At 42.3% G+C, this 17,783-nt stretch overlaps 1 protein-coding gene across 8 annotated transcripts in view; it reads left to right on the top strand.

Annotated features, from left to right (window-relative positions):
- AREL1 (apoptosis resistant E3 ubiquitin protein ligase 1) overlaps window positions 1-17,418 on the top strand; it is a 52,279-nt gene extending 34,861 nt beyond the window's left edge. For 4 of the 8 annotated variants that reach the window (XM_024231612.3, XM_024231614.2, XM_054530845.1 and 1 more), the window contains 15 exons: window positions 1,870-2,039; window positions 2,298-2,478; window positions 2,674-2,921; window positions 4,514-4,591; window positions 5,407-5,548; window positions 5,673-5,794; window positions 7,139-7,214; window positions 7,767-7,876; window positions 8,513-8,692; window positions 8,868-8,993; window positions 11,042-11,171; window positions 11,259-11,317; window positions 13,756-13,845; window positions 14,603-14,778; window positions 14,855-17,418. In XM_024231612.3, the coding sequence (XP_024087380.2) occupies window positions 1,870-2,039; window positions 2,298-2,478; window positions 2,674-2,921; window positions 4,514-4,591; window positions 5,407-5,548; window positions 5,673-5,794; window positions 7,139-7,214; window positions 7,767-7,876; window positions 8,513-8,692; window positions 8,868-8,993; window positions 11,042-11,171; window positions 11,259-11,317; window positions 13,756-13,845; window positions 14,603-14,778; window positions 14,855-14,957 (1,991 nt within the window). In that variant the 3' untranslated portion in view covers window positions 14,958-17,418. Of the gene's footprint in view, window positions 1-316; window positions 456-1,869; window positions 2,040-2,297; window positions 2,479-2,673; window positions 2,922-4,513; window positions 4,592-5,406; window positions 5,549-5,672; window positions 5,795-7,138; window positions 7,215-7,766; window positions 7,877-8,512; window positions 8,693-8,867; window positions 8,994-11,041; window positions 11,172-11,258; window positions 11,318-13,755; window positions 13,846-14,602; window positions 14,779-14,854 lie in introns of those variants that run through there. The other 4 variants (XM_024231615.2, XM_063715926.1, XM_063715925.1 and 1 more) reach the window with 2 other exon arrangements.
- The last annotated feature ends 365 nt before the right edge of the window (window positions 17,419-17,783 follow it).

Genomic DNA, 17,783 nt, shown 5'->3' with positions numbered 1-17,783 from the left:
TACCTTTATCAAAAAGCAGTTGGACAGATTTGTGGGGGCTTATTTCATTAATCTATGTACCTATCCCTCCGCCAGTACCACAGAATCTTGATTACTGTAGCTCTCTCTTCTGTTTGTTTGTTTTTTTTTTTTTTTTTGAGACGGGGTCTCACTCTGTCACCCAGGCTGAGTGCAGTGATGTGATCATGATTCACTGCAGCCTTGGCCTCCTGAGTTCAAGTGATCCTCCTGCCTCAGCCTCCCGAGTAGCTGGGACTACAGGCGTGCACCACCATGCTCAGCTAATTTTTTGTCTTTTTTGTAGGGATAGGGTCTCACTATGTTGCCCAGGGTGGTCTCAAACTCCTGGACTCAAGTGATCTTCCTGCTTTGGCCTTCCAAAGTGTTGGGATTACAGGCGTGAGCCAAGTCGCACAGCCTGATTACTGTAGCTCTTATAATAAGTCTTGAAATTGGTAAGCTGACTCCACTTTATTCTTCTTTTTCAAAATTGTTTTAGCTATTCTAGTTCCTTTGCCTTTCCATTTAAATTTTAGAATAATCTTAACTAAATCTATAAATAATCTTGCTGGAATTTTGATAAGAATTGTGTTAAACCTGTATATCAATTTGGGGAAAATTGACATCTATACTATGTTGAATCTTCCATAAACATATCTCCATTTGTTTAGTTGTTGGTTTTTTTGTTTTGTTTTATTTCTTCCAAGTTTTTTTCATTTTGCTTAGGGTTTGCAGTGGTTAAGAATTTGTAAAATAAGCCCCCAAATTCATTTAAATTTCTCTATTTCTGTTTTTTCCTCTTTTTTTTTTTGATAGACAGGGTTAGCTGGGCACAGTGGCTCACGCCTGTAATCCCAGCACTTTGGGAGGCCGAGGTGGGCAGATTACAAGGTCAGGAGTTCGAGACCAGCCTGGCCAATATGGTGAAACGCTGTCTCTACTAAAAATACAAAAATTAGCTGGGTGTGGTTGTGGGTGCCTGTAGTCCCGGCTACTCAGCTGAGGCAGGAGAATCGCTTGAACCCGATAGGCAGAGGTTGCAGTGAGCCGAGATTGTGTCACTGCATTCCAGCTTGGGTGACAGAGCGTGACTCTGTCTCAAAAAAAAAAAAAAAAAAAATAGACGGGGTCTTCCTTTGTCACACAGGCTAGAATGCAATGGTGTGGTCATAGCTCACTGTAGCCTTTACCTCCCGGGCTAAAGTGATCCTCTTGCCTTAGCCTCCTGAGTAGCTGGGACACAGGCATGAACCACCACGCCCGGCTAATTTTTATTTTTTGTAGAGACGGTCTCGCTATGTTGCTAAGGCTGGTCTTGAACTTCTTAAGGGATCCTTAAGGGATTCTCTGGCCTTGGCCTCCCAAAGTGCTGGGATTACACGTGTGAGCCACTGCACCTGGCCTCTCTTCCTCTTGATAGTGTTATTTATCCCTAGGAATTGGGAGGAAACCTAGCTTTCTAGGACCCACTGAGCAGATCTTTGTGCCCTGAAGAGCACCTTTAAATGTTAGGTTCCGGCTGGGCGTGGTGGCTCACGCCTGTAATCCCAGCACTTTGGGAGGCCAAGGCGGGCGGATCAGGAGGTCAGGAGATCGAGACCATCCTGGCTAACACAGTGAAACCCCGTCTCCACTAAAAATACAAAAAAAAAAAAAAATTTTTCCGGGCATGGTGGCGGGCACCTGTAGTCCCAGCTACTCGGGAGGCTGAGGCAGGAGAATGGCGTGAGCCCGGAAGGCGGAGCTTGCAGTGAGCCGAGATCGCGCCACTGCACTCCAGCCTGGGCAACAGAGCGAGACTCCATCTCAAAAAAAATAAATAAATAAAATAAAATAAATAAATGTTAGATTCCATTGTCTTTGTTCCAGGAATGGTGGTTCCTTCTAAGACCAAAATTGTGTGCCACTTTTCTACTCTTGTATTGACCTGTGGGCAGCCGCACACCCTTCAAATAGTACCCCGAGATGAGTATGATAATCCCACCAACAATTCCATGTCCTTGAGAGATGAGCACAATTACACCTTGTCCATTCATGAGGTAAGCAGCCTCCCTTCTTTATCTGTGTGCTAGAGAGAGCTGGCTCCTTTCTCTGTTATTCTCACACCTTCTAATTCACTTCCATCTCTGTTTCCTTCTCCTTGACTTCTGTGCTGTCTGTATCTTCATCTGACAATACCTGTCTCATTAGTAATTTTGTGATTTAGATTAGATCATAGATAGGAAAGCTCTTTGTAAAGTGACTTGTAAATGGGGAAAATACTATGTGTTAAGTGATGCTCTGTTGCCTTCCTATAGCTCGGCCCTCAAGAAGAAGAGAGTACTGGTGTCTCATTTGAGAAGTCAGTGACATCCAACAGGCAGACTTTCCAGGTGTTCTTGCGACTCATCCTGCATTCTCGAGGCTGCTTCCATGCTTGCATTTCATACCAAAATCAGCCAATCAATAATGGTGAATTTGACATTATTGTCCTAAGTGGTAAGTTAAAAGAAAAGTATGATTTAGTACTGTTCTTCAGCCATTTCTTTGCCTGTTTGCACTCTTTTGTCTGACCTCACAAACATTTGATATTTGGTCCACATTTGGCTTGTCCTGTGGACTAAAAGCCTAGTGATAGGTAATTTTTTTCTCCTCTGACTTCTACTTTAAACCTTATTCCTTATTATACTTCAGAGGATGAGAAGAATATCGTCGAACGCAACGTGTCCACTTCGGGCGTGAGCATTTACTTTGAGGCTTATCTTTATAATGCTACCAACTGTAGCAGCACTCCATGGCACCTGCCACCCATGCACATGACCTCTTCCCAGCGCCGGCCATCCACTGCTGTTGACGAGGAAGATGAAGACTCGCCCTCTGAGTGCCACACCCCTGAGAAGGTGAAGAAACCGAAGAAGGTGTATTGCTATGTGTCACCAAAGGTTGGACCTTCCATTCTTGACATAAAATCCCCCTGCTTGAACTTGTGTGTAATTGGTATTTGGTAGCAGAAACCACAAAGTAACAGTCTGAGAATCAGGACAAGATTGTTAACTAGTTGTGTAGAAAGCCACTTTCAACTGTTAAAAATTTCTTGCTAGCATAAAAATTACTGTTGGCTTCTTGTGCTGTGTCAAAACAATTTGATCTTTTGTTCTGTGATTCATGAAACCACAGTAAATGGATGTCACTATTAGGCTACAGGATTGGAGTAAAGAAATTTTGGCAGAGGAAAGAAGGTGAATTTCCCAAGCCCCTGAGCTAAGAAGCGCTTTGTGTTAGTTTCTTTTTAATATTGTTTTTCCTTATTCATTCAGTCCTCATAAAAATGAGACTCTGTGAAACATCCCATTACATCTCTTTAATCTCATAACCAAAACTGAGTTCTAATTCTGTTCTACTTCAGAACACTTTGCTGTGTACCATTCTTCATTTAAAAATCTAGCCTTAATTTGGACTAGGGGTGATGGTAATGAGGGAAATGGGTAAGTGAATAAATGAAACAAGATTGGCTATGAATTGATAATTGTTGAAGCAGCTGATAGTTTCATTATACTTCTTTGTTTTCTTTAGTATGTGTTTGAAATTTTCTTTAAACTTTTTTTTTTTATCAAGAAAACTGACCTGCACATTCAGATAAAAGGGATTTTTTAAGATTAAAAAATTTTTTCATTGTCTTTTCCTCTTTTGTATGAACTTTTTTGTGTGAGGACCTTCCCCTATACCACCAACATATTCCACTGCAGCTCACCCCATCTTGCCTCCCTTCGCTGGCAGATCCTTGGCACCATTCAAATAGGCATAAAGCAGCGTATATGGGTTGCTGGTGTTTGCTGTCCAGTAACTTGGAGGAAGTCATTCTGAGCATCATGGGGCTGAGCAGAAGGAGATTTTGGTTGTTCCTAGGTGAAATACTCTGTTCTCATAAAGTGAAAACCTGATCCCAGATATTTAGAAAGACTTGAGTATTACAATTATGAAATATCTCTGTGTGAAACTGCATTGTCAGAGTCATTTTTTTTTATTTGTTTTATTTTATTTTTTGAGACAGGGTCTCACTTTGTCACCCATGCTGGAGTGCCATGGTCCAATCTCAGCTCATTGCACCCTCTGCCTCCCGGGTTCAAGCGATTCTTGTGCCTCAGCCTCCCGAGTACTTGGGATTACAGGCATGAGCTACCGCACCAAGCTAATTTTTTTGTATTTTTAGTAGAGACTGAGTTTTGCCATGTTGTCCAGGCTGGTCTTGAACTCCTGGCCTCAAGTGATCTGCCTGCCTCGGCCTCCCAAAGTGCTGGGATTACAGGTGTGAGCCATCCACACTTGGCCATCAGGGTAATATTTTTAATTTGCCTTTTTAAATAGAGAGTTAATGTATTTATTTGACTTTAATACTCACTAAATTATTACTTTTGTCCATGGAGAGGAAAGGTTATGAGAAGTGTAAATAGGGACTATGATATTTGAATTAGAATACCCAAATAGAGCCTTTTTATTTATCATTCACTTCATTTCCTGTCTGTTGGTCCTCCAGCAATTCTCAGTGAAGGAGTTCTACCTGAAGATCATCCCCTGGCGCCTTTACACCTTCCGAGTGTGTCCAGGAACAAAAGTAAGCTGAACCTTACATCTGGTTCACATCAAGCATGCTTCATCTCTGGACTATCTCAGCCTTTTATTTTTTCTCAGAAGCACTTTTAATGTTTCTGCAAGATCTCACAGTGTACACAGGATTCGTTGCCAAATAAAGCATCATTATCTCCTCACTAAATGGCATAAAGAATATATAAATTCTGGAAGGACGCATGCCTACAGAGACAGGAATTAGCAGCAACTCAGAATACTTCCACAGTGATCCTTTGCCTTCAAGACTAAGTTAATAGAGAAGATGTTTGTAACTCTGGCCCAAGCTTGGTCTCCCAGTGTGCTGAAGCTAACTCCTTTTAGAAGCAGCACTCTCATATATTAAAATACATTGTTTGTTTGTTTTTAACTTTTCTGGGCTTCTGGAATCTAAACTTTTGCCCAAAGGCTAGAATATGCCATGCTATAAAAATAATTTTCTTCTGATCAGTTTGGAATAGTCATTTATTGCTATTTAATATATCCTTACTATTGCTATTTAATATATCACCATATTGCCATTTATTGCTATTTAACATATCACCCTTCTTATATATTATGTTGGGAGGTCTGTAGTTTTGCTGGTGGTCCTAACTAAAGGCAGTCTCTGTGACTAAAATAATTTAAAATGTTGAAATGTAAATCACTGAAGGGAAAAATAATAAAATGTATTCCTGGTAGGTCCTCATTTGGAGAAAACAAGCCTAACTTATTGTTGTTGGTTGGTACAGAGGGTAGAGCTGTGGAGGACTTTTACTGGGCTTGAGGGTTTTATAGATTAATTTCTTTCTTTTTCTTTACCAGTTTTCATACCTTGGTCCTGACCCTGTCCATAAGCTCCTCACACTGGTGGTGGATGATGGCATTCAACCTCCTGTGGAGCTCAGCTGTAAGGAGAGGAACATTCTAGCAGCCACTTTTATCCGCTCCCTGCATAAGAACATAGGTGAGGTTACACAGGGATTCTATAGGGAAGGTAGTGAGCCCAGCCACATCCATGAGGGTGGAGAGGCAGGACTACACAGATGGCTTGTAATGAGGCTGTAATGATGGATCTTGCTGTTCCCCAGGAGGCTCTGAGACCTTTCAGGACAAGGTGAACTTTTTCCAGCGAGAGCTTCGGCAGGTACATATGAAAAGACCACATTCCAAAGTCACCCTGAAGGTCAGCAGACATGCCTTGTTGGAATCGGTAGGTAAAATTTCATCTCTGTCAGCAGATACCAAAGTTTTCCAATTGAACATCTATATTCTGCAGGTTACTGTTTTTGTTTTTGTTTTTTTGGGAGATAGGGTCTCACTCTGTTGCCCAGGCTGGGGTGCAGAGGTGTGATCATGGCTCACTGCAGCCTTGATCTTCCCAGGCTTGTGATCCTCCCAACTCAGCCTCCCACATAGCTGGGACTATAGGTATGTGTCATCATGCCTGGCTAATTTTTGTATTTTTTGTAGAGATGGGATTTTGCCATGTTGCTCAGGCTGGTCTTGAACTCCTGGACTCAAGTGATACACCCGCCTCAGCCTCCCAAAGTGTTGGGATTACAGGCATGAGCTACCGTGCCTGATCTGATTATCTTTTTCATGAAACTTGAATTTCTCTGTTTAAGTATATCTGTAAAAGACAGATATACTAAATTTCTGAAACCTAAATTTCTCTCTTTGCATATGTCTGTTCTTCTATTTGATTCTACTAAATTTGGGCAGTTTTGTTGGAGATATGTTATCGAGGGGAAAGCAGTTTACTTACTGGCCTTCAAATCTACTGAATGGGTTCCTGAACAGTCCCATGGAACTCCTATGTAGGGCAGTTGTAAATAGTGATTACAGAAGAAACTTCTTGTTATTGAATCCCTGGAATAGAAGAGCTCTTGTTGAATTAAAAGGAAATGATTTTTGTTGTCACTTTGGTCTGATGGAAAAGGAACACCTGATGTGTGTCTGTCTCCACTGCACAGACACTGGCATAGTTCTTACATTCCCCCGGAATGAGAAGGCTTGGTTCCTGTCCAGAAAGTGTTTGTGATGTTTGGCTCTGGTAGGTGTGACTGGAAACCCCTTTTCTCAGCCATATTCTCCGTGTGGCATGGCTTGCTGTCTGAACCTAGCCTCTGAACCTAGCCTTGTGGATAAAGATGTCTAGCGGATAGACCATACTTTGCCGAAAACCAGGATTCCTTGGTTCTTTTGCCTACAGCTTACTGACTTGAGTCATTTTTTACTTCTTTATGCAAGAATGTTTTCATTGCTAAAACAGGGATTGTTTAAAACAAAAGAAAAAGAAAAAAACAACTTCAGCTTTCCAACAAAGTGATGATGTAAAGACAAATCAGATTATTTTTAAAAACTTTAAATTTGAAGTTATGTGCATTTTAAATGTCAGGTGGTATCATTAAAGCTTGTTTATGAGTAACATATCTCCTTCAGGCAGTCGTAGTTAGTCCAACAGACAATGGCAGTGCTCTTGTGTTGTTGTCTTTAACATCCAGAGGACACCAGCCAGTGTTCTGACAATTCCCTTCCTTTCACTGCTTTTCAGTCTCTGAAAGCCACTCGGAATTTCTCCATCTCAGATTGGAGCAAGAACTTTGAGGTTGTATTCCAGGATGAAGAAGGTCAGTTTTGAAATTTTATATTCATCTTTTTGAACTCTCCTCCCCACTCCCACCTTCTCTTACTCCCTCTCCACAAAAAAAAAAAAAAAAAAAAAAAAAAAAAAGCAACCCCTACCTCCTACTCACTCCCTAAAAAAAAAACCTGGGTTTTTTTTCCCCAAGGAAAAGAGAACCACGAGTCAAGAAAAAAAGGGTAGTATTTACTGGCCAGGATGGCATTGAGGAGCTTGTGGAACACAGACATACAGGGACTGGGAGAGAGAGTTCTAAGTGTTTGAACCATGGTTACCTTGAGAGAAATGTCCATTTCCTAGGATCTCCGACCTCTGGTGTTTCCATACTAGGGGGCTTTTCCTTAGTGATCAGAATACCATTAATCCTACAAAAAGGGGTGGGATTTCCAAAGGACCACAGTTTAGATGAGTTGCAATGGAGAAACACCAGGGTAGTATAATAGAGGGAATGTGGAGAGTATAAAATGATGACTCAATAAACAAAAGTGGTAAGAGGAGAGAGGGCAGAGTCATTTTTTATTTTCATTATGCTTTTCAGCTCTGGACTGGGGAGGGCCTCGCCGGGAATGGTTTGAGCTAATCTGCAAAGCACTATTTGATACCACCAATCAGCTCTTCACCCGGTTCAGTGACAACAACCAAGCATTAGTGAGTCGGTGACGGGTGGGTGGAAAATGTGGATTATGTTATCATGGGTAGACTAACAAGAATTCAAAATTATGAAACTGATCTGGGAACCTGACAACCTGTGTCCTATTCTTAATTTTACTCCTTAAAATATGAGCTAATCAGATTGTCTTCCTCCTCTTTGCCTTTATTATTTCATCTGTAAAATAAGCAAAAATGCAGGCAGCTGAATATTTGACTAAAAACATTATAGTATAATGTCTACTCTATTAATTATTATAATAATTAAGCCTCTTTCTCAAAACATACCTGAAGCAAATGATTCCTGTACTAGATCTTTGTCTAGACAAAGGTGTCAGGAGTAGAGAAGTACACTTTGGCTGAAAGAAGTTCTGGTTTAGGGAAAAGGCATCACATCATCTGCTGATTAACCACAAGCTTAATATAAGATTCTTAATTAAATCCACCTTTGCCCTTTATCTTCCAGTCACTTTGAATTACTCAGTGGTGGCTACCAAAAAACTAACATTTGAATGGGCTCTGATCCTCACAGTGACATTCTTGTTCCTTTGGCATGAGGTTGGGGAAGGAAGGGTCTTTCCAGAACTGGGCTTGAAGAAAAATGGCCCAGGGCCTTTCAGTCTCTTTCTTGGACAGGTGCATCCCAACCCTAATCGCCCCGCTCATCTGCGCCTGAAAATGTATGAGTTTGCGGGACGGCTCGTGGGCAAGTGTCTCTATGAGTCTTCCCTAGGAGGAGCCTACAAGCAGTTGGTCCGAGCTCGCTTCACCCGCTCTTTCCTGGCCCAAATCATAGGACTGCGTATGCATTACAAGGTAACATCTTGGGTGTGCATTTCCTACTAAGGCCCCTGGCCATTGACCCTGAAATCTCTCCTCCTGGGCTTGTAAATAATAATTTTTAAGGTTGAAGGGATAAGTGGTTCTAAGCAGTTACAACTTTCAGGGCAAGAGTATTCATGTTCTGTTCTGTGTCTTTCTGCCTCCTCAGTACTTTGAAACAGATGACCCAGAATTCTACAAATCTAAAGTTTGTTTTATCCTCAACAATGACATGAGTGAGATGGAGCTGGTCTTTGCAGAAGAGAAATATAATAAATCAGGTCAATTGGATAAGGTGAGAAAGAGGACAAAGCCTCTAGGTCCTATGTTCTCCAGTTTCCTATAGAGCAGGACTGTCTAAGAGAACTTTCTGCAGTGGTGGAAATGTTCCATATTTGTGTTGTCTATTAAACACCCAAAATGTGGGTGACATAATAACTGAACTTCTCATTTTAGTTAATTTATACTTACATAACTACACTTGGCTAGCAGCTGCTGTATTGGACAGCACAGCTTTAGGACATTGCATCCTATGCTTTATGATCTCAACCCATTTGAGTGAAGCAAAAGACACATATCTCCATCTGTCCCACCGAGTCCTACTTCCAGTTGAAAAATAACTGAATGATGATGAAGTGTCACTGTACAAGCAGATTTGGAAGAGATGGCAGTGTCTGTGTCAACATTCGCAGTAGTGATGTAGGTGATTCCTATTTTAACACAATGCCTGGGTATTTTTAAACTTTTTGGCTGGGCGCAGTGGCTCATGGCCTGTAATTACAACACTTTGGGAGGCTGAGGCAGGAGGATGGCTTGAGACCAGGAGTTCAAGACCAGCCTGGGCAACTTTGGCAAGACCCTGTCTTTACAAAAACTTAAAAATCTAGCTGGGTATGGTGGCATGTACCTGTGGTCCTAGCTACTGGGGGAGTGTGGGAAGAAGTGGGCGCTGAAGCTGGACCATCGCTTGAGCCCAGGAGGTTAAGGCTGCAGTAAGTTTTGATTGCACCACTGCACTCCAGCCTGGGTGACACAGCAAAACCCTATCTCAAAATAATAAAACCAAAACTTTTTATTAGAAAATGATGGGCCAGAGATATTTCTGATGCACGTGCTTCTGTTTACATTGTGGTGTTAAACAGCATCAAACGATAATGATGAAGCTAAAGTTGCAGTAAATTTAAAGTTAAAAGCAGAATAGGAATGATTGAAAAATTGTGACCGTTGGTACCACTATACTGATAATCAGATATCCTTTCTGAAAATTGTGGGATTCCCAGCTGTCTGCCTTTGTACACATGGGCTTAGACCCGACTTCCTGTGATAAGGCAGCTAGAGTCAATAGGACACTGAATTAGGGTCCTCAGACCCAGGGTAGTGCTCATTTTAATTGTGTTTAATATGAATACTAAATCTTAATAATTTATTTCTTAGTCTCCTAGATAGAAATGCTTACATTAAAAAAAAAATCCAGGATTGTGCATACCAACAGAAAAAAAGTTTTACATTTTTAGATCCATTCAGAATCCCTGCTGTGGAGTAGCATGCTATTGCTACCATGCTGTTGTCTTAAAATCTGATCTTGTAACTTCATTAACCTGTGGAGACAACCTTGGTCACTCTACACAAATATTCCTTGATGATGGTTTTAAGCTGTGCTTCAGGGCTCCTTCAAAGTTCCCTTAGGAGTTTATTGGGGGATACCAATTCTGTTTGAGAGTCATATAGTTTGTTCACCTTTTTCTTTGCAGAGAGGAAAGTTAGGGCCAAATAATTTCCCCTAAGGTCTGGAGGGGCAATTAACCAAAGGTCTGTAGCAAGCTAGCATCAGGGCTGAGATTAGAATCCAGGATCTTCAAGTATCAAACTGTGGCTTGTTCTGTTGACTCACATTAGAGATAAAAGAATGTGTGGGAACAATTGTTCCCTCTTAGAATTTCTGAGACATAAAAAGACTTCTTTACTGCTTATCTGACTTTACTCTTAGTTGCTTAGAGAAGAGGTCAGTAGTGGTTTCATTTTGGATCATAGATTAAAACATTGCTAACGAGGAGCCATAATATCTTCCTATTGCATCACTACTACTTGACTGAGTCAGAGAAGACCTTACCCAGACACCCATTTCAGAAATAATAGCTAGTATACAGCAATAGTGGTAGGAACCCTGAAGCTTAGGAACTAAATTAAACCAAGTGTGTTGAAAAGCTGAATGCACAGCAGAAACTTGTGACTGACAGTGATGGAGGTCAGTAATGCTGTGTCTGTAAAACATCCAGGCAGATGTCATCTCATAAATTTCCATCCACAGCCTCTCCCTTGTCTGTCTTTTGCCGCCTGTTACAGGTTGTAGAACTCATGACAGGTGGAGCTCAAACTCCAGTCACCAATGCGAATAAAATCTTCTATTTAAATTTGCTGGCCCAATATCGGCTGGCCAGTCAAGTGAAAGAGGAGGTGGAACATTTCCTAAAAGGTGGGATCCTGTCTGTTCTTGGCCTTGAAGTTAAAATACCTGTATCCATAGTGTGGATATGACTTTAACTTGCCTACTTTGTTTCAGGCCTGAATGAATTGGTCCCTGAGAACCTTTTGGCTATTTTTGATGAGAATGAGCTTGAGGTAAGTGATTGCAATTCAGACTCCCATTCTTAACTTGGCATTTTTGTAGCTTACAGGAACCAGCTTGGTGTACCTTCTCTTATGAGATGCAGCTGGAAAGCCATTTATGCAAGAGGTGGTTTCACTTTTGTCCTCCTCCATTCATTGACCCTTCCTTCGGCCTTTAAAAAATTAGAATGTGAAAATTAGTAGCAAATAGTGTAGAGATATTAGCTTAAGGGATAAACAAATAAATGAAAGTAGCAAGTAGCTCATTATTTATGAAGAGTAATAATTAATACTCATTTATTCATCAAGTATCACTGAGGCCGGGCATGGTGGCTCACTCCTGTAATCCTGGCACTTTGGGAAGTTGAGGTGGGTGGATCACCTGAGGTCAGGAGTTCCAGACCAGCCTGGCCAACATGGTGAAACCCCATCTTTACTGAAAATACAAAAATTAGCTGGGCGTGGTGATGCATGCTTGTAATCCCAGCTACTTGGGAAGCTGAGGCATGAAAATTACTTGAACCCTGGAGGCGGAGGTTGCAGTGATCCGAGATCGCACCACTGCATTCCAGCCTGGGCGACAGAGTAAGACTCTATCTCAAAAAAAAAAAAAAAAAAAAATCATTGAGTAGTAAAGAATGTTAATATCATGTACAGTCTATAAAATCCTATGACATTTAAGGGAGTAATAGAATTTATTTTTTCAGGTATATATTGAGTGCCTCCTGAGGCACTGCAGAGAGAGTAACGAATAAGACAAAGTTCCAGCCCTCATGGGCTATATTCTAATGAAGTGAAGGAAACAAACCAAAAGATGGGATCATATTTCAAAAGCATTAGACCAAAACAGTATATAATATATATTTTTATTTATATAGTAAATTCATTCTTATTTCAGATCCTGTAACAACTAAAAAATGGCTCTAAGATGGTAAATACCATTCTATAATTGGCAGAACTGAAGTCCGTATCAGGTGTGGGCAAAGAATAACATCAATTTGTTGTGGCCTGTTGCTCACAGATAAGACATCTGTACAAGATGGTGCAGTGCAAGTTACTAGTTCTAAATTCCCATAGTTTCTATGAGGAGTGTCTTTCTGCAAACTGTTTCTTTAGGGAGGAAGGTTGTCTTTTAAAATGGGGGAAAAATAATTTTAGGTGGTCTTGCCCAATTCTTATTTCTATTAACTGAAGTAGATTTGAGAACAAGAATCAAAATCTTCTGTAATTTTCATGTTTTATATCTTCAGATGTGAAATCCAAACAAAATGAACTCTCCACAGCTCAGCCTAAAGTTTCTGATAAACCTATTACCTAGTACTGTTATTTTTTGGGCTGAGGAATAGCTACTGGTAAATTTTGTTTTATTTTGAAGCAAAGCATTTGTAACAATTTGTAGAAGTAAGTAGAAAGGAAGGACATGGTCTCTTACAGTTGTTCCACACCCTGCTCTTAGTTCCTCGTCAGCTTAGCAAGTTCTTTTTGAAGGAGCCAAGGCTTCTCAGGCTTAGTTTGGGCTCTTCTTGTCTCTTGGTTAGAATGTATTATTCTTTATAGCTATTGGATGAGTACTTGCAGTCTGCTAAGTAACATGCTGGATCCTGAACCAAATTAGGACATCAACAAGATGTTTAGGGCTCTGGTGTCATTAATGTTCTCATTTTTTGGCATACTTTTAAATGTATCTGATCAAGTAGAGGCAGAGCTGAAGGGAAGGTAGTAAAAGTTCAATCCACAAAAGAATGCATCCTAAGAAAAAGGAAAGGCCATCGGCAAATTCATAAATGGGGCTGGGGATTTTGGGGAAACAGCTTGCCTTTTCTCCTTGATATTCCCAGGCTAAGTTTAGAGCAGACTGTCAGGAAACACTTAGTTTTTGTGTGTGTGTGTGTGTGTGTGTGTGTGTTTTGTCCTTTGTTTCAATTAAAAATAATCCATAGCAGCAGTTCTTAGGGTGTTCATCAGAAATACCTCGCCTGTAATCCCAGCTACTCAGGAGGCCGAGGCAGGAGAATCACTTGAACATGCGAGGTGGAGAGGTGGAGAGGTGGAGGTTGCAGTGAGCAGAGACAGAGTGAGACTCTGTCTCAAATAAAAAAAAAAAAAGAAAGAAATACCTGGGCAATTTTTTTTCTTCCTGTATAAGCTCATAACCTGATCTGAGAGATTCAGATTTAGAGGTCCCAGGTAGGGCCACCAACACTTGTATAAATATATATTTTAAAAGCCATGTGAATCTTTTTTTCACCCACTGGTTAGCAACTATTGCCCTATTTTATGTAATTGATTTTCCTAAAGCAGTATTCTGGCATTATGACCTCACCTTCTGTCTTTTTCCTGGTAATGTTTTCTTTATTCTACATTTTGCCTGTTAACTTAGGTAATTTTGACCTTATATTGGGTCTTTGTCTCTCTGACTGTCATAGTAACACCTTACCATCTTTTTCCAGCTGCTGATGTGTGGGACTGGAGACATCAGTGTGTCTGACTTCAAAGCCCATGCAGTAGTTGTTGGTGGCTCATGGCATTTCAGAGAAAAGGTAAATGGACCAAACTTCTTTCAGTTGGATTTGTGCCATGTTATAAGGAAAAAGTTTCAGAAGAAAAAAGTAGAGGAGGCCGGGCGCAGTGGCTCATGCCTGTAATCCCAGCACTTTGGGAGGCTGAGGCAGGCGGATCACAAGATCAGGAGTTTTGAGACCAGCCTGGCCACATGGCGAAAGCCCAACTCTACTAAAAATACAAAAAAAAAAAAATTAGCTGGGCATGGTGGCACATGCCTGTAGTCCCAGCTACTCTGGAGGCTGAGGCAGGAGAATCGCTTGAACCCAGGAGGTGGAGTGAGCTGAGATCACGCCACTGCACTGCAGCCTGGGCGACACAGTGAGACTCTTTCTCAAAAAAAAGAAAGAAAGAAAAAGAAGAAAAAAGTAGGGGAGTCAAAGCAGTTGACATGTTTTCTGAGAAAAAAAAATGATACATGGGGAAAGATAGGTGGTTGTCTAGGCAGAAGGGAGCCCTGATCCCTAAGGGCTGTCATGCTGACTGCCACGGGGGTAGTAAATTGGAAATAGCAAAGAAAGAGAACCAACAGTCAGTGACTACCCTCCTAATCATGTGACAGTGTAAATTCTTGAAGCTTATACAGGCCAGGCTTGTCAAACTGTTCCTACCCTGTGTCCTCATAGAACGGTAACTGGGGCACAGCCCCACTTTAGTGTATCTTGTTCCTTCCCCAGGGATCTAATCCTAGGCTGTTTACTGTGTGTGATCCCAGCCTTGTGCTCTCCCTGCCAGGTCATGAGGTGGTTTTGGACTGTGGTTTCCAGTCTGACCCAGGAGGAGTTGGCTCGGCTACTTCAGTTCACAACAGGCTCCTCTCAGCTACCACCTGGAGGCTTTGCCGCCCTCTGTCCCTCATTTCAGATTATTGCCGCTCCGACCCATAGCACGCTGCCTACTGCACACACATGGTAGGTATCTGCCTGCCTGATGCATGCCCAGTGTTTTTGGTGGTATGAGTTAATCACTTTTCCCTTGCCCTTCCAGTTTTAACCAGCTGTGCCTCCCTACATATGACTCCTATGAAGAGGTGCACAGGATGCTGCAGCTGGCCATCAGCGAGGGTTGCGAGGGCTTTGGCATGCTCTGACCGCTCTCCTGTCATCCACTTGGCTCCCATGCTCTCTGGAGCTTCTGGGCGCAAGTTACAGACATCATAACCACTGATCCTAACACACATAACCATCAGCCAGAAGATGCCGCATGCTCCCCTGTGTCTGGAGGATTTTGTCACCTACAAGCCTTGTCTTTACCTCACCTGCTCCCTGCCCATATCCACCACAGGCCACTTTGGCACGGTATGTAAGCTGAGCTCTTCATTCTGTCATGAGAAGAGGACCATGCTGCTGTCATTTATTTGGTCCTTTGAAGATCTCAGTAGCTGAGGGAGATGGCACACGGGGCTTAGCCCTGTTGGGAAACTGGTGTGGAGACCCTTAAATCCACACTGTGCTCCAAAACTCCCTCTGCTGATACTCCTTGGAGACACCCTCTTTGGCCCTCACTACTTGACCAGACTGGTACTTGAGTCCTTCTCATGGGTGGGGTGATTGCCTCTTCTCATCAGGAGCCAGGAGAGAGGGACAGATAGGAGGTGGCCCATAGGAGCAGTCCTGCTGCACAATGGTAGGCATAGGCCATGGCACTGGACTGCCTCTAATGAGGACTGATAAAAAGAATCTTTTTTTGTGGTGTTAGAACTGGAAAAAGCACTTTCCCTTCGGGCATTTCTGGAAATGATTATTAATCCACAAAGAAGAACTCTCTAAGCTTTTTCTTGAATTGTAGCCAGTGAGAAAAGCAGATAGACTGAAGAATATGAAGGATAGCTGAGCTGTAGCCTCCAGAGTGGGGCATGCCTAGGCATATGGCTGGCTTGGAGACTACTGATGCTTTTCCCTGAGTTTGTTATTGGCACTGAAGTATGGCCAGCTTGGGCCACTGACTTCCCCATTATGTAGTCTGCTAAAAGCTGGGGATTCTTAGCGTTCTACTGAAGAAAATTTTGTAGCAAAAGATTAGAACAGTAAGAATAGTATGCCAGCAATCCCTGATTCTCTGTCTGCTTGGTGTTCTCTGGCAGCACTAAGACAAAGGAACAGGGACTAGGAGTTAACGTGTTTATCACAGGTCCTTGGCGTCAGGACACTAGGGACGAACATGGGGGTGATATGTTACACAGTAAACACCTGCCAACCCCTATACTCCCCTTTGCTCCATCAGTTATCAGGAAGGAGAACTAAGGAGGGAAGAAGCTTATTAGGTTCACTGTTGAATGATGATTGAAGAGTACCTGTTGCTATATCTTGGAAGATGACAACATCGTTTTTCATTACTGTTTGATTGAAAATAATTTCAAGATTCAAAATCTCATTGACTTCCCAAATTTGTGTTTTTAAGAAGGCTTTGCTGCAAGCTACCATTCCCAATGGGGCAGTCAACTCTGAGAATGTTACAAGCCATCCTTATTGCCAAAACCAGCAAGTACACAGAGTCCTGAGACAAGGCAGGACTTTGGCAATGCCTTGGCCTCCTGGAAGCATGTCTGAGCCCTCCTGTTCGCAGGGATCATGAGGAACAAGCCCTCCTGAGCTGCTACAGTTCCTGCCTGACCTCAGTCTTTCGCAGTCATCATTTGTCCTTTCTTGGCACATGGGTGCTGACCTCACTCATCCTTGGGGTCCGGGATCCAGCATCAGGGTCTCTATACCCCAGGATCCTCCATGCCACATGGTCACTGCTCTCCTCAGGGACCAGGACAAGGTGCTGCTGCTTGCCCAAATGTTTTCCCATGGGATATGTACAGGAAGGTTTATCACCACCCTGGGAAACATAATGCTGCCCCTTGGGCCCAGAAAGGGGTTTCCAGCTGGGGGCACGTGGACTGGTTCTGCTGTTTTTGGCAGTCGCTTTTCTGAATTCTCCCCTCCGGCAGCCTTCCAGAGACTGATCCTGGATCTTGAGTTGATTGTCTTGGCTAGATCTGTCATTTTAAGCTCTAGTCATAGCACTTTTTCAGAGCATCTTAGGCACCATTGCAACCCAACCAGGGCAGCTGCATCCCTGTGGTGGTCCTTAGGCACCAGTTTTGTTAAACAAAACCCGTTGGTACTGTTGTGGTTTTCTATTCTCTGTCCTAACTCTATTCAAAAGTATCTTTGCTCTCTTGGGCCTTTTCTTTTACCGTTTTTTTTTTTTTTTCTAATCCTGCTTTCATACTAGCCAGTGTGGGGAAAAGGTACAATATGTCAAAGAGATGAGAGTGTGTTATTTCTTGGGCAATTTTCTATTAGTGTTTCTTATTTTGGACAGTTCTTTTATTTATGTCCTTGTGACCCAGGTACTTGGGGGGCCAGCTACCCTTCTGGCCTTTTAGCGTCTTTGAAGGAGACCAGACATGAGTGAATACCTAGGAGAGTGTCAGCGTGTTTCTGGAAAATTGGCAGAGACCAAGCCCTGCTGCAGATTCGTCAGGCCAGGTGAAAGGGCCAGGCAGTTGCAGCTGATGATGTAAATATTTTGTACAGTAAATAAATAAATGTTTAAAAGAACTAAGGGGTGAGTGCTTGCTTTAAATGGAGATTATGGCTTGACTGGAAGGTGGGGAAGGAAAAGATTTGGAAATGATTTTGCATTTCCCCAGTAATTCCTCCTGAAGTGGTTGGCTCAGGGTAGAGTGTACACCTGGAGTCCTGGCTTGTCCCACTCTTGCCCTTTCACCCTTCCCTGATTGCTGTCCATGGTGCCAGGCAGGGCCACTGTCTCAGCCATGGGGAGACGAGGACAAGTGTTTATGCTCAGCTTCTGAAGAAGGAACTGGTTAATCAGTCTTTAAACATTAATTCATTGTTTTACTGCCTAGAAATTCAATATAGAAAATTTGGAAATAAGAAAAAGAACAAGGGAAATAGGTAAG

Source organism: Pongo abelii, chromosome 15 (genome assembly GCF_028885655.2).
Source record: "Pongo abelii isolate AG06213 chromosome 15, NHGRI_mPonAbe1-v2.0_pri, whole genome shotgun sequence".
In the NCBI taxonomy this organism is placed as follows: Eukaryota; Metazoa; Chordata; class Mammalia; order Primates; family Hominidae; genus Pongo; species Pongo abelii.
Note: the sequence above shows the minus strand (reverse complement) of the source record. Positions and strands in the feature narration are given on the sequence as shown.